At 58.9% G+C, this 22,934-nt stretch overlaps 3 protein-coding genes across 6 annotated transcripts; 2 read left to right on the top strand and 1 right to left on the bottom strand.

The window, feature by feature from the left end:
- The first annotated feature begins 2,390 nt into the window (after positions 1–2,390).
- Positions 2,391–9,400, top strand: PRCC (proline rich mitotic checkpoint control factor). The gene is made up of 7 exons (XM_063420456.1): positions 2,391–3,099; positions 5,085–5,132; positions 5,530–6,108; positions 6,833–6,928; positions 7,937–8,080; positions 8,402–8,467; positions 8,957–9,400. Exons 1-7 carry the CDS (start codon positions 2,644–2,646, stop codon positions 9,041–9,043), a joined length of 1,476 nt encoding a protein of 491 aa, XP_063276526.1. The 5' UTR covers positions 2,391–2,643; the 3' UTR covers positions 9,044–9,400.
- Positions 9,401–10,496: 1,096 nt separating this feature from the next.
- SH2D2A (SH2 domain containing 2A) lies at positions 10,497–15,197 on the bottom strand. Of its 2 annotated transcripts, XM_063420464.1 has the most exons (9): positions 15,058–15,197; positions 13,990–14,049; positions 13,690–13,841; positions 13,344–13,519; positions 13,126–13,215; positions 12,816–12,987; positions 12,510–12,653; positions 11,851–12,375; positions 10,497–11,374 (listed from the first exon to the last, which is right to left on the bottom strand). In XM_063420464.1, exons 3-9 carry the CDS (start codon positions 13,831–13,833, stop codon positions 11,252–11,254), a joined length of 1,374 nt encoding a protein of 457 aa, XP_063276534.1. In that variant the 5' UTR covers positions 13,834–13,841; positions 13,990–14,049; positions 15,058–15,197; the 3' UTR covers positions 10,497–11,251. The 2 variants fall into 2 exon arrangements, with proteins under 2 accessions (XP_063276534.1, XP_063276533.1); XM_063420463.1 differs by having other exon boundaries at positions 13,690–14,049.
- An 899-nt stretch (positions 15,198–16,096) lies between these two features.
- On the top strand, positions 16,097–22,746 carry LOC134562859 (death-associated protein kinase 2-like). Of its 3 annotated transcripts, XM_063420471.1 has the most exons (14): positions 16,097–16,433; positions 18,633–18,703; positions 18,880–18,963; positions 19,202–19,305; positions 19,529–19,744; positions 19,830–19,968; positions 20,123–20,252; positions 20,428–20,476; positions 20,601–20,627; positions 20,751–20,903; positions 21,457–21,502; positions 21,589–21,678; positions 21,842–21,925; positions 22,248–22,746. In XM_063420471.1, the coding sequence occupies exons 2-14, from the start codon at positions 18,635–18,637 to the stop codon at positions 22,326–22,328; spliced, it is 1,272 nt and encodes a 423-aa protein (XP_063276541.1). In that variant the 5' UTR covers positions 16,097–16,433; positions 18,633–18,634; the 3' UTR covers positions 22,329–22,746. The 3 variants fall into 3 exon arrangements, with proteins under 3 accessions (XP_063276541.1, XP_063276542.1, XP_063276540.1); XM_063420472.1 differs by lacking the exon at positions 18,880–18,963 and having other exon boundaries at positions 16,102–16,433; positions 22,248–22,742; XM_063420470.1 differs by lacking the exons at positions 16,097–16,433; positions 18,880–18,963 and having other exon boundaries at positions 18,518–18,703.
- The last annotated feature ends 188 nt before the right edge of the window (positions 22,747–22,934 follow it).

A 22,934-nucleotide genomic window follows, 5' to 3' on the forward strand; every position in this document is an offset into this window, starting at 1 on the left:
CGCCCTTCCATTCACAAACCTGGGTTTCCATTCACCCACGGGAAGCCCGAGATTGGCACCTCTCCCTACCTGAGGAAAATCTGACAATAAATTCAAATAACCGGTCCCGGGAACAAAGAGACTGTGGGGAAATCTTGTGCCGGGAGCAAAATAAAGTGTATAAAACCTGAGCCCCAAACGAGGCAAATTTGTGAACTTTTGTGGGGGCTGCAGTGCTCTAGAGGCTGCGTCCCCGTTCACCCTGTGACAATCCCAGGTCATTGTCACCGTAACTCCGCTGGGGGTTTTTACCGAAATTCTGCAATTTGATCTTTCAATAAACCAAATCATATTTTCAATTGGACTTTTGGATTGGCATTTATAACAACCTCCAGCAGAACAAAGAATTTTTCCTTAGAAACTGCAGAGCCTGGGCTGGAGCTGCTAGGATTGCTCAGGGAGCACGGGAAATCTTTGGATGCCTGGGGAGGAGGTTTGGGTCCTGGCCAGCCTTGGCGTGGGGTTACAGGGTGACAAAGTCACCAAGGGAGTAAATAAATCCTCACCTTGGTCCCTGCTTCAGACCGAAGCTGGGTGCTGCTGTCCCTGTCAGGCCCAACCAAACACCTGGGATTAAATTTAACACAGATTAATTAAATCGTTTGCAAGACCAGAACCTCCACCCTGACCTGGCAGTCAGGGTTCCTGGGCTGGGCTCTTTTCTTTCCATCCCCGTGTGCTTTCCTTGGCTGAATTTCTCCTAACAAGCTGCAAAGTAACACAAATAAATAATCCACAGGGTCACAGCTGACAGCAGGATCCTACTGCCTGGGGGTGAGACCAAGTCTCAAGGAATCTCCATCTGCAATGGAAAAATGAACAAAAGCTGAGCAAAACAAGGATTCCTCCCTCTTTCTCCACGGCAGGAGCCAGACCTTGTTTAAACTGGGTCCCTCCTCTCTCTGTCCTTGCTGATTTTCCTCAGCAGAGGATGAGGGCTGCCTCGTATTAGAGCTTAGGGTGGTTGAAGCACCCTGTGCTTCTTAGGGAATCACCCATTTCCCTTTCCTAAATCCTAAAAATTTACAAACCTGGACACTTAGGAAGGAGTGAAAAAAATCTGCCAGGCAGATCCCAGCCAATCCCGAGGATGATCTTTAAGAGGTGTTTTGCTGTGGAAGTGACAGCAACACTGGGCCTGATCCACAGAAATTCCCATCTCCATTTTGGTGTCCTTTGGATTTGTAGAGCAGTTTGGTGGAGCTGTGAAAGGAGAGGGCTTTGACACACTTTGGGGTTCAGTCCCTGTGATGGGGGCTCACTCCTCCAGTGGCTGCACTCGTGTGTGTCACAACAAAGTCTCGCTGTTTCTGGTGGATATGGAGCCCACATTCTCAGGGAAAGGGGTTCCTGAAGAGAGGCTGTACAGGTGGGACTTTCTACGAGCCATACTGGTCCTGTGGCCACAGGGACACCTTCCCTCTCCTCGTCGTCCTCCTTAGTGTCCTTGTTGGGGTTGCTTGGCTTTGCCCTCACAGGTCACAGCCGTGTAAGGAGTGGGGAAAACATAACTGGTGTGTCCCAGCTCCTGGAATCCTCCCATGCCTGTCCCTCCTGCTCCCCAAGGCCTCAATGCCTATTTTTAATACTGTATTTTTAACACTCCTCAGCCCTCCAGAGCAGGCCAGGAGGGGTGGGACAGGGCACGCTGGCTGGATTTCACACCCTGCTAAACGACAGAGGGTTCAGGATATGCTCCACATTTATCTCCATTTCGCTTTAATTACTTGTGCTGATACTTCACAGCAGCTCTGCAAATCACTTCCCTGGGTGTAGGGGACCCAAATTCGAGCCAAGCTCAGTGCTTATTAAGGCCAGAACAACCCAGAAGGAGGTCAAAGGCATCAAACTGAAAATCAGCAAAGCGCCAGAGGGATAAAAAGGGTCCTGGCCAGGCCTCCTGCATCCCAGTCCAGCAGTGTCCGCTGGGGCTCGCAGCACTGATCCTACCCCAAACTACACCGGGATGAAAGGATGGAAGGCAGGGACATCCCCTGCAGACCCCCGGTCCGTGTCCCACAGTGACGCTGCACCGGGGACACGCCAGGAGCCGCAGTCCCAGCTCAGGGCTCGGTTTGGCAATGAATCGATGGCCTGGCGGGGCTGGGTTGGGCCCTCCTCGTCCTCGTCTTCATCCTTATCCTTGTCCTTGTCCCTGTCCCCGTCCCGCTCCGTCCCCGGGGGCCTTCCCGCATCCCCCCCGTGCCCGGGCCTTGTCCCGGTCCAGCGCGGGAGTCCCGCCGCGTGGCACCATAGACTACATTTCCCACAGTGCCTCGCGGCGGGGCGCACAGGGAGGCGGGCACAGCGCTGCTCGCGGTGCACGTCGGGAGTTGTAGTCCGGCGTCGCTGCAGCGCGGGCAGCGGGGCGCTGCCGGCAGCCATTACCGGGAGCGCGGAGCCGCCGCTGTCGCCTTGCCTCGCTCCGCGGCCCCGCCGCCGCACGGGGAGGGGCCGCCATGGCGGCGTAGCCTCGCCTCCACCCGCCCTTTCCTCCCCGCTGCGGGCGCTGAAGGCGCGGCGGCGGTGCGGCCTAGCGCGGAGGGTGGATCCCCGGCCTCGCGTAGCGGCTGCTGCCCGCGAAGGGCCGCCCTCCCTGGGGCCATGTCCCTCGTGGCCTACGCCAGCAGCGAGGAGGACAGCGATGCGGAGGAGCCTGCGGGCGAGGAAGAGGAAGCCGCCGATTCTCCCACAGCCGAGCAGCCCACGTCCCGGGGACTTTTCGCCGCGCTGCCCCCGCCCAGAGCCCCCGCGATGCCCCCGTCGTTCCTCATGGGCCCCCCGCCCACTGTGAGCGGCTTCGGCAGCGCCTCGCCGGCCCAAGCAGGGGCCGAGAGCACCCCCGAGCCGGCCGCCACCGGGGACGGAGCCGGGGACGGAGCCGGGGACACCCCCCGGCCGAGGGGGCTGCTCCTGCCGCCCCCCAGGAACGCGGCCGCCGCCGCCGCCGCCCGCAGCCCGCCCCCCGCTGCCTCCCCCGGGGCGGGTTTGGGCCTCCCCAAGCCAAAGAAGAGGACGGAGCCGGTGCGGATCGCGGCGCCCGAGCTGCACAAGGGGGATGTGAGTATGGAACAAACCCCCTGCTTGAGCCCTTCGGGGCTGAAACCTCCCCCCGCGGGTCTCTCCCCTCGCTCTCTCACACCGAGGTACCGGGTTCTATTGTTGTGTCATCCACGGGGAGATTTGTCCTGGCTGCCTGCCCTAATCCTAAAGCGCTTTGCAGAATTAAACTGATATAGAAACCTTATTTATAATCATAATGCAGCCAAACCCAGATTATCTGCGCCCTTCTTTATTCCTGGAGTTAACGAGTTGATGATGTGGAGCTGCAGGGCGTTGTAGCCCAAAAAAGGCTTTCGTTTGCTATGCAGGTGATGGATTTTTCAATTAGTGTATTGCCTATTTGTCTAAAGACTTCAGACGTCTTCCAAACTTTTAGGTGAGCATTTCCCTCCCATTTTGTGGTTTTGTTTTGTTTTTTTTTTTTGTAAATACTGTGCCTTGCAGTGCTTGTGAGCCCAGTCTGTGAGGGCAGGGAAAGGCAGGCCCCTGTCCTCCTGGTTTTCCCTACTGATCAAGTCTCACCCTCTCCCCACTGCTCATTTCCTCTGGGACAGCACTGTTGTAGAATCACGGAATGGTTTGGATTGGAAGGGACCTTAATGCTCATCTTGTTCCACTCCCCTGCCATGGGCAGGGACACCTTCCACTGTCCCAGGCTGCTCTCAGCCCCATCCAGCCTGGCCTTGGACACTTCCAGGGATGGGGCAGCCACAGCTTCTCTGGACACTCTGTGCCAGGGCCTCACCACCCTCACAGAAGAATTTTTTCCTAATATCTCATCTAAACCAGCACCTGGAATCCTGGAGTGGTTTGGGTTGGAAGAGACCCTTAAAACTCATCCTGTTCCACACTGCCACAGGCAGGGAAACCTTCCACTAGACCAGCCTGGTGTGTTGTCATGTGGAGGTGATGGTCGTGTCACTGCTCTTGGTGTGACAGGAGTGCCTGTGGCTGTGGGAAAAGCTGAATTGGAAGCTTGGGGTCATTTCCATGGGGACAAGTGGCTCGAGGAAGGATTTATAAACAGTGTCTGTTAATAGTGGTCTGGCAGTACTCTGGGGGAGCCCACATGAAGTTAGTGCTCTTGCTTTGGTGGTGGGGGGGCTCACAGGGAGAGGGGGAGAGGACACAGGTTCCCCACCCCTTCCTGAACCACCCTGTTCCCAATAACCATCCAAGTCTGCCAAATTTCAGACCCAGAGCTCTGGAGGTTCAGCCTTCGTGACAGAGGGATGAGGAATGTCCCAGTCCCTCACAGCTTCTTTTCACTCAGTTGCTTGCAGCAGTGTGGTGTGATTCCAGCCAGCTGGAGTGAACAGAGATTTATTCCTGCTTTTCCCCTCTCTGTGCTCTGCTGTGTGGGCTCTGACCACACATTCTGCAGGCTGTCAGTGTTGAGCAAATGACTGCGGAAGGGACAAAATAATCTTAAACTGGAGCTGGTCTGAGCAGTTCCCACTTGGGATTCCTGGAGGTCCCTTGGTGTGTGGCTGATGCCCTCAGTTGTCCCCTCTTTCTCCATAAAATCCCTCCCACTGCCATAGTTCATCCCTTGGAGATGTTTCCTCTCTCCCAAGGATGGGTTTACAGTCATTCCCAACGCTCTATTTATGCACATTCCTTGTCTTTCCCTGGTTTATGATTTGGAGGTAAACTGGCTCAAGCCCTCAATCCTTGTTGCCTCTTCCAAGTTCTCTGAGGAGCCATGAAATTATAAAAGATACTTAGGGCCTTTTCTGATCCAACCAGGTTTTCCACTGAATTTTTAACTGGATATTTAGCAATTTCAGCATTATTGGGAACAATTCTCTGTATCCCTGCAGTGAACTTTACACCATTTGTGTGGTTTGTGCAGAGCCCTGACCTGTTGCTGTGTGCTTGGAGATCTTCTCTCCCTTTGGGTTTATTTTTCTGGGATTTATTAACATAACTTTTTTAGTTTAGCATCTAAGGTTGTGCTGAGCTCTGGTTTTCTCTCTCAGTCAGATTCAGAGGAAGATGAACCAGCAAAGAAAAAAAATCCTCTAAAGGTAAATAACAGGGGCACTTGGTTAAACAATTGTCATGGGAAAAAGTGTTTGACTGTGTCCAGTCTTGGGTTGTGTAGATCATCCACTCTGATTACCTCGTGCCTTTAGGGCTATTCCTGAGATCCCATGGGTTTTCAAGTCCTTTTTTTGGGCAATTTCACCAACTTAAATCTTTGCAAAAGAGGCATTAATTTGGGAATTGGGCAGATATTTGCAAGTGCCACATTTCCCTTCAAAATCCCCCTGGCCTTTTGTGCAGTGTGTTCAGAGTGGCCAAGCAGCGGGAAACCCACAAGAAGTGTCAGAACCGGGGGGATAATTGGCAGGAAGTCAGGAGAAGTGAATAACCTCCCTCTTTTCTTTCTGTGATGCATTTCTCCTGCGTGGATGTCACCAGGGACGCAGCGAGGGCTCCGGCTTGTCCGCTTTGCTTCCTCAGCCCAAAAACATGACAGTGAAAGAGACCAATCGGTTACTCCTGCCCTACGCGTTCTCGAGGAAAGCAGGAGAAAACTCCTCCGACTCCAAGCCTGCCAAGGCCCCGAGCTCTTCCTCCAAAGCCAAACCTGTGCCCAAGCCGGCCGTGCCCACAACTCCGTCCCCGTCGGCGATCAAAGCCGCGGCCAAGAGCGCGGCGCTGCAGGTAACCAAGCAGATCACGCAGGAGGAGGAGGACAGCGACGAGGAGGTGCAGCCAGAGAACTACTTCTCCTTGTCCGACAGGAGCGAGCCCAGCGCCGCGGGCGCCGAGCCCTACCTGTACCCCGGCACGGGCGGGTCGGAGGACCCTCCGCCCGGGACAGAGCCGGAGCCCCAGTTCCAGGACGCGGCCGCTAACGCCCCTCTGGAGTTCAAGACGGGCGCGGGCTCCAGCGGAGTTCAGCACAGCTGGGCACCCAAACCCGGCGAGGACTATGGCAGCCACCCCTATGGCCAGTTCCCCCCCGCCTACGGCGAGCCCGGGGGCTACTACCAGGTGGGTTCACTGGCCAGAGGTGGAGTGAGGGGCTCTGGACAGGTACTTGAGTGAGCAGCTCGAGTTAGTTACTGGCTGCTGCTGGGAATCCAGGCTTTGTGAGCTGCCTGGGACATGGGGCAGAGAATCCAGCCCCAGCTGTCTGGGACAGGGAGCCACAGCACTGGGCGCAAGGGGATTCGTGTGGCGTGAGAGCTCCAGATGTTCTTTGCTGGGCAGATGTTTGACAGCTGCACTCCTGGGAAGATGCCCTGGATGTGCGGGTGCAGTCAGGGCTCACTGGAGCTGGTGTCTGAGCCCAGGTTGTTTCTAATAATTCATAAAATCCCAGAGTGGTTTGGGTTGGAAATTACCTTAAAGCCCATCCAGTCCCAGCTCCTGCCATGGGCAGGGACACCTTCCACTATCCCAGGTTGCTCCAAGCCCTGTCCAACCTGGCATTGAGTACTCCAGGGGATGGAGCAGCCACAGCTTCTCTGGGCACCCTGTGCCAGGGCCTCACTGCCCTCACAGGGAAGAATTCTTTCCAGTACCCCATCCAACCCTGCCCTCTGGCAGTGGGAAGCCATTCCCCCCTGTCCTGTCACTCTAGCCCCTTGTGAAAAGTCCCTCAAAGCATCTGTTGGTTTGTTCCTCTGATGAAATCAGCCCATGGGGCAGTCCCTGGCTTGGTGCCTCTCCAGGATTTGCTCTCATGACAAACTGTTTTCCCTTTCCCTGCCAGGATTACTACAGCAGTGGGTACTACCCAGAGGTGGAACCAGCCCAGGCCCCGCCGCAGGAGACGAGCACCGACTCCTCCTTCATTGACGACGAAGCGGTTGGCACTTCATTGTCCCCCGTGGAATTTGGCTTTGAGCTCTGCCAGGGCATGGGCCTGCCCCCCAGCACAGCCTGTGTTCCCAGTGGCTGGAACTGGGTGGTTTTTCCTCTGGCTGTGTTATGGACATGTGTGGAATCCTCCCCACAGCCTGCTGGGCTCCAGCTGGGTCTGCAGGCCTGATAAGTACAGAACAGAATCAATTGTTGAGGTTGGAAAAGGCTCCAAGACCATCAGGTGCAGCCACTCCCCAGCACTACCAAGGCCACCACTAAACCATGTTCCCAAGTGCCACATGGCTTTTAAATCCTTCTGGGTGTGGGGACTTCACCACTGCCCTGGGCAGGCTGTGCTAAGGCTGGACAACCCTCTGGGTGTAGGAATTTGCCCTATAGCCAACCTAATCTTCCCCTGGCACAACTTGAGGCCATTTTCTTTTGTCCTGTCCCTTGTTCCCTGGGAGCAGAGCCTACCCCCTCGGGCCTGCACCCTCCTGTCAGGGATTTTTGCAGAACCAGAAGGTCCCTCCTGAGCCTCCTTTTCTCCAGGCTGAGCCCCCTCAGCCTCCCCTGGTGCTCCAGCCCCTTCCCCGGCTCTGTTTGCTTCTCTGGACACGCTCCAGCTCCTCAATCTCTTGCTTGTCATGAGGGACCCAAACTGACCCTAGGACTGGAGGTGCCTCAGCAGTGCCAGCTCAGGGGATGGGCACTGCCCTTGTCCTGTGGCTGGTGCAGACCAGGTGAAAGTGTTGGCAGCAAAGCTTGAGGTTCTTATGTGGCTCTTAAAATGAGAGACTCAGGACTCCAAGGGTCTGCTGAGCAAGCCTGGAAGCAGGAGTAAATGCTGTTTTCTGCATAGGAAAATGAGATGCTAAGAAGTTTTAGATACTCAGATGGTACAGCAAGCTGAAATTCTCCAAAAGATCAAACCCCTGGCTAGAAAACTGCTGCTGTGCCTTGTGTCACGTCAGCGTTGGGTGTAATTCCAGCTCTTCTGTTCTTCCTTCAGTTCAAACGTCTGCAAGGCAAGCGGAATCGTGGGAGGGAAGAGATCAACTTTGTGGACATCAAAGGTGACGACCAGCTGAGCGGGGCCCAGCAGTGGCTGACCAAATCCTTGACAGAGGAGAAGACCATGAAGTCATTCAGCAAGGTGGGGTGGGGGGTGAGGGCTGTGGCTGGAGCCTCTGCTCAGTGCCCAGATCAGCCTCATCTGGAGCTGTGTTGGATGCTGGGCAGTCATCGGGGAGGGGAACAGGGATTTGGTAAATAATGACATGTGAGAGACCAGTAGAGTTCCTCAGAACACGGCATGTGGGTGGGGAGGAATCCAGAAGTGCTTCAGCTGAAGGAATCTGCAGTTTAATAGGAAACAAATGCTGCTTGGGATGGCTGTGTGCAGGCCTTTGTCTTAGTTTGCTGTCCAGGGAAGCATCTCTCCAGGCTTAACACTTCACCTCTTTCTGCTTCCCAGAAAAAAGGAGATCAGCCCACAGGACAGCAAAGGAGAAAACACCAGATCACGTACCTGATCCATCAGGTGAGTGCCCTCCCTGTGGTGTGGGAGCTGATCCAGGCACAATTGCAGGGTTTGGTCCTGGCCACACAAGGCTGGGGTGGTGGAGCTGCTCCTCCAGCAGCTGAGGACCAGGGGCTGAACCTGAGAACCCCCTGAATCCTGGTGAGACCCAGTGGGGCCAGAGGCCCTGGCCCTGAGGGGGTCCCAGTCCTGAGCTTTCAGCTTTGCTTTGCCCTTCCTGCATGTTCTGAGGGATCCTGTCCTGGATTCTGGCCTGGGGTTGGCAAGCGCCGGCTGAGCCCGTCCCCACGAGAAGCTGCTTTTCAGCATGAATGAAATGCCTGTGCATCCCAATTAATCCAGGCCTCTGTCAGGATGATTGTGCTAACCCCTGTAACGAGGCTTCTGGCTGAAGGGCTCTGTTATCCACGTGAGCAGGGCCAGGGGAGGCCACAGTGCTGCTGAGTCACTGAAACACAGAGGGTAACAGCATCCTCTCCATCTCTGCAGGCCAAGGAGAGGGAACTGGAACTGAAAAACACATGGTCTGAAAACAAGCTCAGCAGACGGCAGACTCAAGCCAAATATGGATTCTGACATGTGTCCTGCTTTTTGGCTGGCGTCCCAGGTGACCCTGCTGTGTCCAGTGTCCCCTGGTCTCCAGGACATCAGCCAGGCCCCAGGAGGGAGCTGCTCAGTGCACTCCCTGGCCTGGCAGGAAGAAGGGTCATTGCAAGCTGGTCCTGAAACTCCACCTGTAATGCTCCCCCTCCCTCCTTGTAAACGATAATGTGGAAGGTTCCGATTAGCCAAGGACGGTCTCAAGGCACCGCAGGGAATGTGCTGGTTGTGAGGCTCCAGCTCCTGTCCTGAGGGAACAGACTGTGCCTCCTGATGCCAGACCCTTCAGCAGAGGCTCAATAAACTCCCACTTCCCACTTTGCTCCTCTCGGACTTGCTGTGCATTGAGAGTTCATTTCCCTTTCTAAAACACGGTGAGTTGTAAGAGCAAGCCTGGCTTTGGAATTTTTACTTTTCCCTTACCTTTAAGATGTCCTCACAGCTCTTTCCTCATGTCCAGGCCACTCCAGCACTCCTCTCGTGCTGGTGATTTTGATATCCCGTTTTTTAAGTTTGTGTTTTTGCTCTGGGCTCCACAGCCTGAGCCGTGCTGAGGGGACACCCCTGTGGCAGGTCAGAGCCTGTGCCAGGGGAAGAGCCTGGAAGGGAGCTTCTCCTGCCCAGCACACTCAGGGCTTTGGGGTCCCCTGAGCCACGTGTGCATGTATATTATCCTTCCTTTTCCCCCTCTTTCCTTCTCCCCCCACCCAAGGCCTGCTGTCCTGAACCAGACTCCTCAAGCCCAGTGTCCCACGTGTGGCTGGCTGGGAGTGAGCTCCACATTTCCCTCTGGGCACACACACAGGACAGCTGCCAACTGTACATTTTTTTTTCCAACTTGTTTGTATCAAATTCGTTTCAATTAAGTGTTGACTTTACCCTCCTGGCTGGGAAGAGGAGACTGCTCAGCCCTAACTTCTCCAAATTAAACCCTTTTTTTTAATTTAATGAATTCTGTCAAGGTGATCCGCCTGCAAATCCTGTGCAGCCCAGTCCATGGATCCAAATCTCTATGGCATCACTTTGTTGTTCACCAAAGCGTGTGATGCTGAAGGGAGCAGAGAGCTGGCCTGGTTATTTAACTTATATTCCCACCACACCAGGTTTTATTTGTTGTAACCACAGCTCAAATGGCCAATATTTGTTATTCCGGTAAGAAGAACTCCCAAGAGGTGGTTTTTCTCCCATGTGACCTCTTAAAAACAGGCAAACCCCCATGACTGAAGTCTTTTCTTAGAACATTTTAAACTAATCTCATTTTTAGTTTAGCTCCCTGTATATTTAGTACTTTGCAGAGCCTGTTTTGAGTATTTGAATTATCAGAATAAAGTTACTGTTGAGTAATTTATTCATATCTTGTATGTACAGTGAAATCCTCCCAGAAGAGATTTGGTAAAGGAATATACTTCTAAATGAACCCACCCAGCCCAGGGGGCTCAGATCCTCATCCAGGTTCCCCTTTCCATTTCTCAGTGAGGTAATGGCTGGGGTTTAGCCCCAAGGGGAGTTCCAAGGGCTCGTGTTCCACTTTCAGCCTTCTACAAGCAACAAAATTCAGGTTTGTGAAAAGTCAGAAGTGAATTTTCCCAGAGAAGAAGCAGCTACAATGCCCCAGCCCTCCTTTTCCCTCTGAGCTGGAGCTTTGGCCATCCTGGCTCCCTGCTCCTGTTGAGCTGGGAGCACCACTGGCACTGCCCAGCACCACTGTGGCTCAGAGCTGTGCCAGCCAGGATTTATGCCCCGTGGGCAGCCCTGGGACAGTGGTGTCACCCCAAGTTTTGTGGCTGAGAAAGCGGCAAGGCTTGGAGTGTTGCCTGCAGGCTGGGGAGGTTCAACACAGCCCTGGCTGCAGCATCGCTCCAGTTTCTGGCCAATTTAATACCCAACTGTGCCAAATTCGTCCCTGTTTTTCCTGTAACAGCCTTTTTTCCCTCATTTTATTAACAGAAGTCTCTTGGGATGTGTTCACAGGTAAGGTAACCCTGCTCCCCCCTGCGCTGTCCCACAGGGTGGGAAGCTGGAAGAGCAGGGGCTCCCCAGGGAACAGATTGGCATCGCCGGCTGGGCCCAGCAGCAGCCTTGGACCCCTCCTCCCTGGGCCAGGGGCTTCCTGCAGTGAGATGGAGGCTCAGGTTCCTCCTGCCTGGGGACCAGGCCGTGTCCTGAGCCCACCTGTGCAGGTGCTTAGGGGCAGTCCCCAGGCAGTTGCTCGTACACGTTCTCGGTCACGGCCGTGCTTTGCTGGTCCCTGTGTGTGCTCTGGCCGTACACGGGGTCATCGAGCTCCAGCGCAGGGTTCACAGTGACCTAGGGAGTTCTCAGGGAGAGGGTAGATCTGAGAGCCAGGAAACAGCACAAAGTTGGTCTTTCACCCTCCCAGCCCTTGGCTTTGCTCGGGACAGGAACCCAGTTTTTGGAAGGACCTGAAGTGACAGGACAGGGGGAAAAGGCTTCCCACTGCCAGAGGGCAGGGTTAGGTGGGATATGGGGAAGGAATTCTTCCCTGTGAGGGTGGTGAGGCCCTGGCACAGGGTGCCCAGAGAAGCTGTGCCTGCTCCATCCCTTGAAGTGCTCAAGGCCAGGTTGGACAGGGCTTGGAGCAACCTGGCATCATGGAAAGTGTCCCTGCCCATGGCAGGGAGTAGAACAGGGTGGGCTTCTTTCCAACCCGAACCATTCCAGGTTTCCGTGCTTCTCCCTGTGCTCCTGGTGTGGAGCAAACCGTGATCCCTCACTCGTGCTAGGACTGAGCTCTAGAGCAGTGACCTGCCTTGGGGACCCACCTCCGTGCCTGTGCTGGCAGCTCCTCTGTCCTTCCTGCCCGCGCTGGGAGCTGCTGAGAGCTGCCCCCTCTTGCAGTCCTGGCTGGAAACGCTGCGGAAGAGCCGGCGCTGGGGCCGGGGCTTGGGGGGCAGCGTGGAGAAGGCGTTTTGGGCGGCTGTGGGGAGCCGAGCTGGCACATCCTGCAGGGCCAGCGCCACCTCGGAGTAGATGTTCTCCTCGGGGCCGGCGCGGGGGCTCCGGCCCCGGGCCATGGCATAGAAGGGGATGGGTTCCTCGGGGCCGGGCTCCTCGGGCTCGCAGCGGCCGGAGGGGCTGGGGGCGATGTCCTCCCGGGGCTCGGCGTAGACGTGGAAACACATGAGCTGCTGGTACTTGGCCTCGGGGGGCTCGGGCCGGGCGGCTTCTTTGTGCACCTGGGCATAGGGAGCGTCGGGCTCTGCTGCGCTGCCGGAGGGGCTGCGCGGCCCCCGGGCAGCGCCCCGGGAGCTGGGCTTGGGAGGGAGCGACGGCGGCGTGCCGGGAGCCTGGGGGAGAGATGGGACAGGACGGAGGTGAGGGCTGGAAGTGGGGCTGGGGTGACTGTGACCGCGTCCCCCGCCTCGTCAGACCTGTGGCTCCTGTCCGCGGGAAAGTGCCTCCATTCCCTCTGCCCTCTTACCTCCCTGGCGGAGCCGCCCTCGGCGCTGAGGGGCTCCAGGGACACAGAGCTGTACTCCGGGAGCTTTGCTGGTGCTTCTTTCAGTGGGGAATGCGCAGCATCGCTGCCAGCTGGGGGCTGTGTCCGGCCTCGGGGCTCGTCTTTCTGCAGGGACAGCGCCGAGATGTCGGTTTGGGTGCCGGCCGTGGGCTGGCTCTCAGGGTGGTTGTGGTTCCATCCCCAGCTTTGGTGATGCTCGGACTTGCGTTGGCTTTGGGAGAATCCCCCCGGAATGGCTGCAGGGGCTCGCGGGGGCCGGGGCCTCACCCGTCCGCACGGCAGGGGCACCGTGAGGAACTCGTGGAACGGCGCGACGGGCGCTGTGGTGTGGTGCAGCAGCAGCTGGGCCAGCTCGGCGTGGGCACTGTGCTCACCCAGGATCACGTAGCGCCCGTCCGGCAGCTGGTCCAGGACAAAGTGCCGGCAGCGATCCCTGCCCCTGACAGGAGAGGGGATCTTGGATGGGATGGCATGGCATGGCATGGGAATGGGATGGATTGGAATGGCATGGTATGGCATGGGCATAGCGGCCAGGAGGGGACTGAGCTCCTCCCTCGCACAGAGCCGGGTCCCTCACCTGTAGGAGAGGACGAAGCCGATGGTGCTCTCACTGAAGCGGACCAGGAAGCAGCCCAGGGGCTGCTCCTGCAGCAGCTCCTCTGCCTCCCTGTGGGAAGGGACACTGAGCCATTCAGCCTCATCCCCTTCACGTGATCCAGGGATCCTGATCCCTGTTTAGGATCCATGGGTGGGCACACTGACCCTGTTCCCTGCCTTGGCCTCCCCCTCACTCACCTCCGGCTGATGAAGCCGTGGAACCACATTGGGAGCTTCCCCTCAGGCCCCAACCTCTGGGCTTGTGTCTGCTCAAACCACAGCCTCGTCCGGGCACGCAGGGCCACCTGCTCTGGCCACAGGTCCCCTTCAGGCAGGGACTGGGCTGGTGGAGGTGACCAGAAGCCTGGAGGGACCTGGAGGGAAGGGGACGGCACTGGGAGCTCAGGTGAGGACATGCATCAAGGATGTTCTGCTCCCTGCACGGGGCTCCCAGTGCAGCCTGTGAGGACACGGCCCCTGAGAGGGTGTGAGTGCTGGGATGGTGAGCAGGGCTCATGCCCACCCTCATGTCCCCATGTCCTACCCTGCCATGTCTGTTGTGGTGTCCCGGTGGCAGCTCTGCCCCCTGGGGCTTGATGGGGGTTGTGTTGGATGCTGGCTTGGCTCTGGCTGTGTTGTCCTCTCCAAGGGGCTTGAAGGTGGTGAAGAGGGGACGGTCGTCATCCATGGGGTCTCCTATCCCAGGGAATGGGGAGCAGAAGGCTCAGGGCAGGGAGGCCTCCTTTGGGACCCCTCACTGCCTGTAGAGCACTGGGGAGTTGGGGGCTCCAAGACCCCCTCAGGCCCTGCTCTCACCAACAACCTGGATAAGCATCACCTTCACCTTGTGCTCACCAAGCTCAGGCTCATCACCCTGGTCCTCCCCAGGGAAACCACCCTGCACCTGCATGATGAGAAGGGAGAGCGTCCTTGGGACCCCAGAGGTGAAAAGCCCTGGGGACACTGAGGTAGGGAGGGAGGAGCTGAGAATAAAGCATGTGAATCCTCCAGCCCCTCTGAGGTCCCCAGTGTGTCAGGTCAGCCTTGGGTAGGGTAGGGAGAGGCTGAGCAGCTCCTGAGGGACCTTGAGCTTGACCCTGAGCTGCCAACACCCAGCAAAACAACGTTAATCCCCAGCAGATGCTTGAGGGGGTGGAAGATGCTGGGGCTGTTTGGATCTGGGAGGCAAATCTGAGTCAGAGGAGTCAGTCGAGGCTTGTCTGAGAGCAAGGGCATCCAGCCACCAGGAAAGGCACCCCAGGTCCACCTTTAACCCACAGCAGTGCCCAGCCTGGCCCTGTGCCCCATCACAGGCAGGGGAAGGTGAGGAAGGTGTTGACAAAGAGAAATAAAACACCTCAAACTGCAGTAACCCAACTCGAGGAGTGCTGGGGAGGAGAATTCGGGTCAGGTCCTGCCCAGGCATGACCAGGCTGCTGGGGACAGTGTCACTGTCCCAAGTGTGCCATGCATCCTCCAGCAGGGTGGGGGTGCTGGGCAAGGGTGGTGGGCTCATCCCTTCTCCCCCATCCCAGCACCTTGTCCTCAGTGGGGCAGCTCAGCGGGGTTTGCTCCCTGGGGCAGGATGTGCCTCTCAAACCCTGCACTCCTGAGCTGGGAATGAGACAGATCAGTCTTGAAATGGGCTGACAGCTTTGCTCTGTGAGACATTTCCGGGCTGAACTTCCCCCTTTGGAGAGGATAAGATCTGGCTGGAAGGGTTGGTGTGGGCAGGGGACCCCAATCCCTCTCTCTTCACCCCACCATTGTCCCCTTTGTCCTACCTTTGAGCAGGGGGAACGTCCCTGCACCGCCTGGTGCTGCTCTGTCCAGCGTCCCCTCAGGCTCAAGATTTGCTCCTTGGCCTTGCTGCAAATCCAGCCCCAGCCCCTGCCCCAGCCCGTGTTCCTACCTGTGCTCAGCTGCGGGCCCTGGCTGTCGGTGGGCGAGCGGTGCAGTGGGCAGGGGCACAGGCAGGGGCACAGGCAGGGGCACGGGCAGGGTGGGGCAGCACCGCTGCCCTGCCTGTGCTCTGCCTCTGCTGCCTGCGACAGGCAGGAAGCAGCAACCAAAGCTGCAAGAACCTTCATGTGATGGGGAGACGTCACAGGAAGGTGGCATGGTGGCTTTGGGGTGACATCCAGGTGGCACTGGCAGCCTCGGGACAGGCTGGGCTGTGGCCAGTAGAGGATTCTGGCCACCTGCCCACGAGCACATCCAAGCCTGCAAAGGGGTCTTTGTCCCTCCTGTCTGCATCCTGGGACCTGGCACCGCTGGGCACAGGGACAGCAGAGCTCAGTGGGGACAGCAGAGCTTGATGGGGACAGCAGAGCTCGGTGGGGACAGCAGAGCTCAGTGGGGACAGCAGAGCTCGATGGGGACAGCAGGCTCGGTGGGGACAGCAGAGCTCAGTGGGGACAGCAGAGCTCAATGGGGACAGCAGGCTCGGTTGGGACAGCAGGCTCGGTGGGGACAGCAGGCTTGGTGGGGACAGCAGGCTCACACTTTGAGCCAGGACTCAGTCCCAGCATGGTATAATCCAGCACCATTCCCCTTCCTCAGACCCTGGGTGTCAGAGGGAGCAGCACTCGAGCTGCCAACGCTGCAGCTCTGCCACGTGTCTGCTGCCACTCTCGCCCCGGGTGGTGCCAGGCTCCAGCTGGACCCAGAGCGAGAGTGATGCCAACCCAGCTGTGTCCCAGGGCTTGCATGGATTGGGAATTGGGACAAGGATTAGGGCTGGGTCCGGCTCCTCCGCCGCACCGGGAGCAGGGATGGATGAGCCGTGCAGTGGCTCTGCAGACCCTGGGGTGATGTCGGTGCCCGGTGCCCCCCAGCAGCCCCTGGCACACGGAGCAGTGCCAGCTCCGGCTCCCTCCACCTAAAGAAACCCGTCTGTCCCCACAGCCTTCCCCACAGCCTTCACAGCCTCACACGTTTCCCCTCGCGGTGTCAGCCAGGCTTCCTGTTTGCAACCTTCACCGGCCCATTAGAACGGGGGGAACGTCGGGGAGAGGGGCATCGTCTGCCGGCGGCTCACCCCGCTGTGTCCCGGCCACTCCTCAAGGAGGTGAGGCTGGAACCACCAGGAGCTGCTCCTAAAAGGCCTTTTTTGGCTCCACTTCACAGCTGGGGGTGTTACCAAGAGCCCGCGGGAGGAGGAACACACAGAGCTTTTCTTGTCCTGTGCTGCTGTGCCCGGATCCTACCCCAGCTCCTCGGGAATGCCACGACTGTGAGGCAGAGCCTGGCGCTGCCAGGGGTGCTGGAGGAAGGCTGGAGCTGGAGGTGAGGGGTCCCAGGTCCCCATGACATGCCAGGCTCAGGGGACGTCTTGGTTGGAGGGTTTTGGGGTCCAATGGGGCTTTTGGGAAGTTGGATGCTGATCTGGGAGCTCATTCTCTGTGCTGAGGCCAGGCTGGTTTTCCTGGTGAGTGGCTGCAGGACACGGTGGGACAGGGACAGGACACTCTGCCCCCCGCAGCCCACACGGGTCCGGTTCTGCTCAGGAGTTCAGCACTTCCCACGCGTGCCTCAGTTTCCCTCCTTTCAAAAGCATCCCAGTGCAAGGGGGTGTCTGGCAAGGCGTGGGGGAATCAGCTGCTGGTGTCCATCCCCAGGGGACAAACAGACACACTGTCCCCCCACGGACGTGTCACATGCCCAGGGATGTTGGCCTGGCCTCAGCTGCAGCCGCCCCCGTGCCCGTACCCGTGCCAGCTCCCGCCGTGCCAGGGGCCAGCGGTGCCCGGCCGGGTGCCCCCACCCTCCCGGGGGCAGAGGACAGCCCGAGTGGGCAGTGACTGTCCCCTGTGCTGGCTGGGGGGCGAGGAAGAAGCACTGCTGGATGTGGAGGAAGGCTCGGGGAAGGTAGGGGGGCACAGCTGGGCTGGGAGTGGGAGAGACTGAAGGGGAAGGGGGCTTGGGGACCACTGATTGTCCTTTAGGGGGGATGGGAAGGGTCCCAGCCCCTGTTTGGTGCAGGCAGGGGTGCAGCACAGCCCCGTGGGGCCAGGAACTGCGTCCAGCCAGCGTGATGTGCCTCCATCCTCACTGCCTGTCCCTGTGGTGCTCAAATCCCTCCAGAATGCCCCTGTTTTTTCCTGGGGAAGAGCCAATATTGCCGTCCCCATCTCTTTCCTGGTGGCCTTGGACCCCGCAGCCTATCCCAGCCCAGGAAACCCTCTGCTCCTGGGGCACAGAACTGGGGAGGGACATTGAGGTGGCCCCAACACCGGGGCTCAGAGCAAACTCCCCTGCAGTTCTCTGCTTCCCTGCAGAGCCGCTGGTCCCACTGCCCCTGTTCTGGAGCACCAGCCCATTGTACAGCTGGGGAAACTGCATGCACAGGGGGCTGGGGAAACTGAGGCACAGGGGAAACCGAGGCACGGGGGGTTGGGTCCTGGTGTTGGCCTGCTCTGAGTGGGCTGAGAGAGGCAGGTTTGTGGTTTGGAGCTGCAGAGTATGAGACACATCCTCACCGCAGTGCAGCGAGCTGGGGGGACTCTGCCAGATGTGGGCAGGTGTTTGTCCCCTCCAAAACCCCTCCCCACTCTGTGGGGGTTCGGTGCCAGGTGCCACTCTGTCACTTCCCTCCTCACCTGGACAGGGAATAGAATAAAGGGCTCCTGGGTGGGGATAAGGGCAGGGAGGAGTCACTCACCCATTAATGTCTTGGACAAAACAGTCTCAAATTGGGGAAATTAATTGCATTTATTACTAATCAAATCAGAGCAGGATAATGAAAAGTAAACCATCTTAGAAACATCTTCCCTGCCATGCCTCCCTCAGGCTCTCCCTCCTCCCTCCAGCGAAGCAGGGAGATGGGAATGGGGGCCCCAGGCAGTTCAGCACAGGTTGTTTCTGCCACTGCTCAGCCACAGCAGTCGCAGTCCTTGCCCTGCTCCACCAAGGTGGGGTCCCTGCCTTCCACGGGAGACCCTTCTGCAGGCACTTCTCCCACGGGAGTCCTTCCCACGGGCTGCAGCTCTGCCCCAGGCTGGGGCTGCTTCTTCCTCGGGAATGGCTCCAGTGGGGGCTTCCCACAGGCTCACAGCCCCCTTCAGGCATCCCCTGCTCAGCTGGGCGCTCCTGCAGGGCTGCAGGGGGGTCTCTGCTCCCCGGGGACCCCCACAGGCTGTGGGGGAATCTCCACTCTGGTGCTCAGAGCCCCTCATGCCCCTCCTTCCTCCCTGACCTTGGTCTCTGCAGGGCTGTTGCTTTCACGTTTCTCTGGCCGCAACTGATTCTGCACAATCACTTTTGTCGTTTCTTAACTCTGTTATCCCAAGGTGGTGCCACTGTCACCGCTGGGCTCAGCCTTGGCCAGCGGCAGGTCCACCCCAGGGCTGGTGGCATTGGCTCTCCTGGACATGGGGGAGGCTCCTGGCAGCTCCTCACAGAAGCCACCCCTGTTCCCTCCAGCTTCCAGGACCTGCCGTGCAGACCCAATGCACCCCCTCACCCTGGGCCCTCTTGTCTTTGCAGGGATGGCCGAGGGTGGCCAGGCAGGGGTCCCGGCTGAGGGGGGACCGAGGGGTGCCCCTGACAGCCCCCAGGTGAGCCACGGCTGTGGGGGTGTGTGGGGGGCACTGCCAGGGGGCTGGGAGTGAGTGGGCAGTGCTCTCATGGCTGAACTCACAGTGGTGCTTTCATCTGCTTAATTAATCGGTTAATCAGCTTTTTTAAAAAACAAAAAACCCAAATGTGTTTTCTCTGCATTTTGCACCCCTAGCACAGTGAGGGAGAGGAAGGCTGCTGTGACTCCCTTTCTTCCTGCTCCTGCCCCATTTCCAAGCCCCCTGAGCAGCTCCTGCAGGTCCTTACCAAGGGGTGAAAGCCTCCAAATTTCCACGTGCTGAAGAATTTAGTGTGAACTGGAAGAACTGGGCAGGGCACTGGGCAGGGCCTGAGCTCAAATACAGTACTGGGCACGGGGAATTCCCCTTCAGGCGTGCTGGGGGGTTCTGGTGCTCCAGGGGATGGGGGTCCCTGCGCCCCCAGGCCTGGCACAGCGCTGGGCAGGGGCTGAGCCAGGTCCTGGTGCTTCCCCACAGGATGTGGCTGAGCCCAGGGAGGATGTGGGGAGTGAGGGCCTGGCAGCCACCACAAGCCCAGGCAATGTGGAGGACACGTATGAGCTGCTGGAGAAGCTGGGCAGGTGAGCAGGAGTCCAGGCAGGTGAGTGGGATCTGGGCAGGTGAGTGGGATCTGGGCAGGTGAGTGGGACCCACCACAGGTGAGCAGGTTGCAGGCAGGTGAACAGAGGCCAGGCAAGGATCCAGGCAGATTCACTGGGGTACAGGTGGGGGTGCCTGGATTTTTGGGTTCTTCCCCCACCCTGGGGTCAGCCCAGCTGTGCCCCAGCCCAGCTCTTGCTGCAGTGGCCACTTTGGCGTGGTGAGGCTCTGCCGTGAGCGCAGCACCGGCACCTTCTACGCCGCCAAGCTGGTGAAGCTGCACCGGGGCGGCCGCCTGGGGCTGGAGCGGGCACAGGTGGAGCGGGAAGTGGCCATCCTCCGCCAGCTCGACCACCCCAACATCATGCAGCTCCACGACCTCTTCAGCAGCAGAGCCGAGGTGGTGCTCATCCTGGAGCTGTGAGTGGGGTCCTGGTGAGGGGGGTCTGCGTTTTTGTGCCATGTGTTGGAGGTGGACAAGCCCCCCCTTCCCCGCCCTGCACAGGATCAGTGGTGGGGAACTCTTTGACTTCATTGCGGAGAAGGAGATGCTGTCAGAGGAGGAGGCCATCGAGTTCCTGGGGCAGATCCTGTGCGGGGTGGAATATCTGCACGCCCGCCGCATCGCACACTTCGACCTCAAGGTGCCCATGGGGACCCCCCATCCTCGCTCCCTGTGGATCCAAGGACTGCCAGGCATCTCCAGAGCCCTGGTTCCTTTCTTCTCAGCTTCCCAGGGTGCTCTGTAACCCCCGTCCCCCCTCCATCATCCCGCTGAGCCTGGCCCTGTTCCCACAGCCTGAGAACATCATGCTGCGTGAGAAGGATGTCCCCAAGCCCTGGGTCAAGATCATCGACTTCGGGCTGGCCCAGCAGCTGGAGGATGGCATCACTTTCAAGAGCCTCTGTGGGACCCCCCAGTACATCGGTACAGGGCTGGCTCATCCTGGGGGTCCCTGCACTGCTCTGCTCTGGGGGTGCAGCTGGGCTGCTCTGGGGGGTCACAGCAAGGGCTGGAGACGGGACCCCCAGGCATACAGGGAGGGAGGTGGCAGGGTGGTGCTGTCCTTCTAATGTCCCTCCCTGCTTCTGTTTGCCCCCAGCTCCTGAAGTGATCAATTATGAACCGCTGAGCCCTGCGACTGACATGTGGTGAGGGGTCAGGAGCTGGGGACAACAGGCTGAGCTGGTGGGTGGGGAGGGGCTCCCCTGGCTGCCACAAGGCACAGGGGGGCCCCAGGGAGGGCAGCACCTGACCCCCACCTCTGCCTTTCAGGAGCATTGGAGTCATCACCTACATTCTGTGAGTATGGGGCAATGCTCCCTGTGGCTGGGGGAAACTGAGACACAAGAACACTGTGGGTGCCAAGGTGGCCAAGCCTCCAGTGCTGTCCTGGCACTCAGTAGCTCTGTTGTGTCCCCACAGGCTCAGTGGCCTGTCCCCCTTCCAGGGTGAGACGGATGCTGAGACGCTCTCCAATGTCGTGGCTGGTGCCTACGAGTTTGAGGAGCGCTGCTTCAGCCAGGCCTCCGAGATGGCCAAGGACTTCATCCGCCAGCTGCTGGTGAAGGAGCCAGAGTGAGGCCCCATTCCTTCCATCTCCTTCCATCTCTGCGCCCACCTCCACCTTGGTTATTTCCACCTCCAACATCCCTACCCCCATCCCCATCATCTCATCCCCATCTCCGTGCTATCCTGTCCCTAACCTCATCTTCATCCCCACCCTCACCTCCATCATCCCCATTTTTTTCCATCTCTATTCCTGTCCTCATCCCTGTCCCCACCCCCACCCCCATCCTCATCCCCATCTCCATCTCCAGCTCCATCTCCATCTCCATCTCCATCTCCATCTCCATCTCCATCTCCATCTCCATCTCCATCTCCATCTCCATCTCCAATCTCCATTCCCATCTCCATCCCCATTCCCAATCCATCCCTATCTCCAGCCCATCTCCATTTCCATCTTCATCTCGTCCACATCTCCATCCCCGTCACCTCCACTTCTACCTGGTTCCCTTCTCTGTCCCCCCCATCCCCATCCCCATCCCCATCCCCATCCCCATCTCCCCGTCCCCATGGTGGATGTGTGGGGCCGGGACCCCCAACCCCAACGCCTCCCTGTGTGCCGCAGGCGCCGCATGACAGCAGCGCAGTGCCTGGTGCACCCCTGGATCAAGGTGAGAGGCACAGGCAAGGGGTGGCTGCCAGACCCCCGGGAGCGGGGTGGGGACACAGTGACAGCGCCATGTCCTTGTCCCCGCAGCCCCTGAGCAGGAAGCAGGCGCTGAGCCGGAGCCGTTCCTCCATCAACATGAGAAACTTCCGCAAGTTCAACGCCCGGAGGAAGTGGAAGGTGAATGGGCTGTGGGGTCCCATCACCCCTGAGCCCCCCAGGGAGCTCAGGCTGGGCTCCATCCCAGGGCTGGCTCCATCTCAGAGCTGGTTGTGGTGCTGTGGTGGGGGGAGCAGAGCTGGGCAGGGCCCCACCTCGGACCCCCTCCCCTCCTGTCCCCCAGCTCTCCTACAACACCGTGTCCGCCTGCAACCGGCTGTGCCGCACGCGGCTGCTCTGCGACCTCAGGAAGGAGGACGAGGAGCTGGTGAGCCCCCAAGGGCCCCAAGATCCACCCAGCATGGGCTGGAGAGGGGAGAGAAGGCACTTGGGGGGGGTCTGTCTCAGTCTTTCTCCCTCTATGCTGCAGACCCCATGTTTTGGGCAGGAGGGACAGAGCGTGGGACCCCCCCCTATTGTTGGGATGAGATGAGGGAAGTGTGGTGGGAGGCTTGGCCAGAGATGGGGGCATCGAATAGGGTGGAGTGGCTGTGCAAGGGTTGTCTCCACCCGGGGTGCCCTCTCCTCTGGTGGGGCTCTCTCTCCGGGGGAAGCCCTGTCCCTGCCCTGCAGCCCCCCTGTGCCACCAGCGCTGCTGTGAGAGTGACCAAGAGGAGGAGAGGAGCCCTCACATCGCTCTGCTGCGCCGGCGGAGAAGCAGCTGCTCCTGAGCTCCTCCAAAAAAAAGACAGGACCCCTGAGAGAGGAGTCTTGGGGGTCTCCCCATCGCCCCATCCAAGGGGGCAGGGGCACTGCCCAGCCCCAGTGCTCCCAGTTCCGTGGTATTGGAGGTCACTGGGACATCAGCACCCCACTCCTGCCCCCAGGTTTTGCTGCAGTGGAGCTCGTGCTGCCCCAGGGCTGGGACCCTCCAACCTGCTTTGTCCTAGTGAGAAAAATAAATGTCACCTCCTCCTCTACCCTCTTCTGCTTCTCCTTCCCCTTAAGGATGGCTCGTCACAGCCAGGCAGGTGCTGACGGCCCGCAGCTTCCTCTCTCCCTGTAGGACTGCTGTTCTGCGGGGACCCCAGAGCCGGGGGCTCCTGGCACCCCAGATTCACCCTGCGAGGCAAAGAGACCCTTAAGTTGTCCCTTCTGTGCTGCCTCCGGGGGTCTCTGTGGGTTGCTGGCTGCTTTCCTGGCGCCCCCCTGCCAGAGAAGCTTGGATCCTCCTGCTGTGGCTGGGGAAACTGAGGCAGGAGGCAGCTCTTCCTTCCCACCCGCTCCTGCGCGGGGGGGCCGCCCTGTTTTCCCCCTCTCTATTTCCCAAACATGCC

Source organism: Prinia subflava, chromosome 31 (genome assembly GCF_021018805.1).
Source record: "Prinia subflava isolate CZ2003 ecotype Zambia chromosome 31, Cam_Psub_1.2, whole genome shotgun sequence".
Taxonomy (NCBI): domain Eukaryota; kingdom Metazoa; phylum Chordata; class Aves; order Passeriformes; family Cisticolidae; genus Prinia; species Prinia subflava.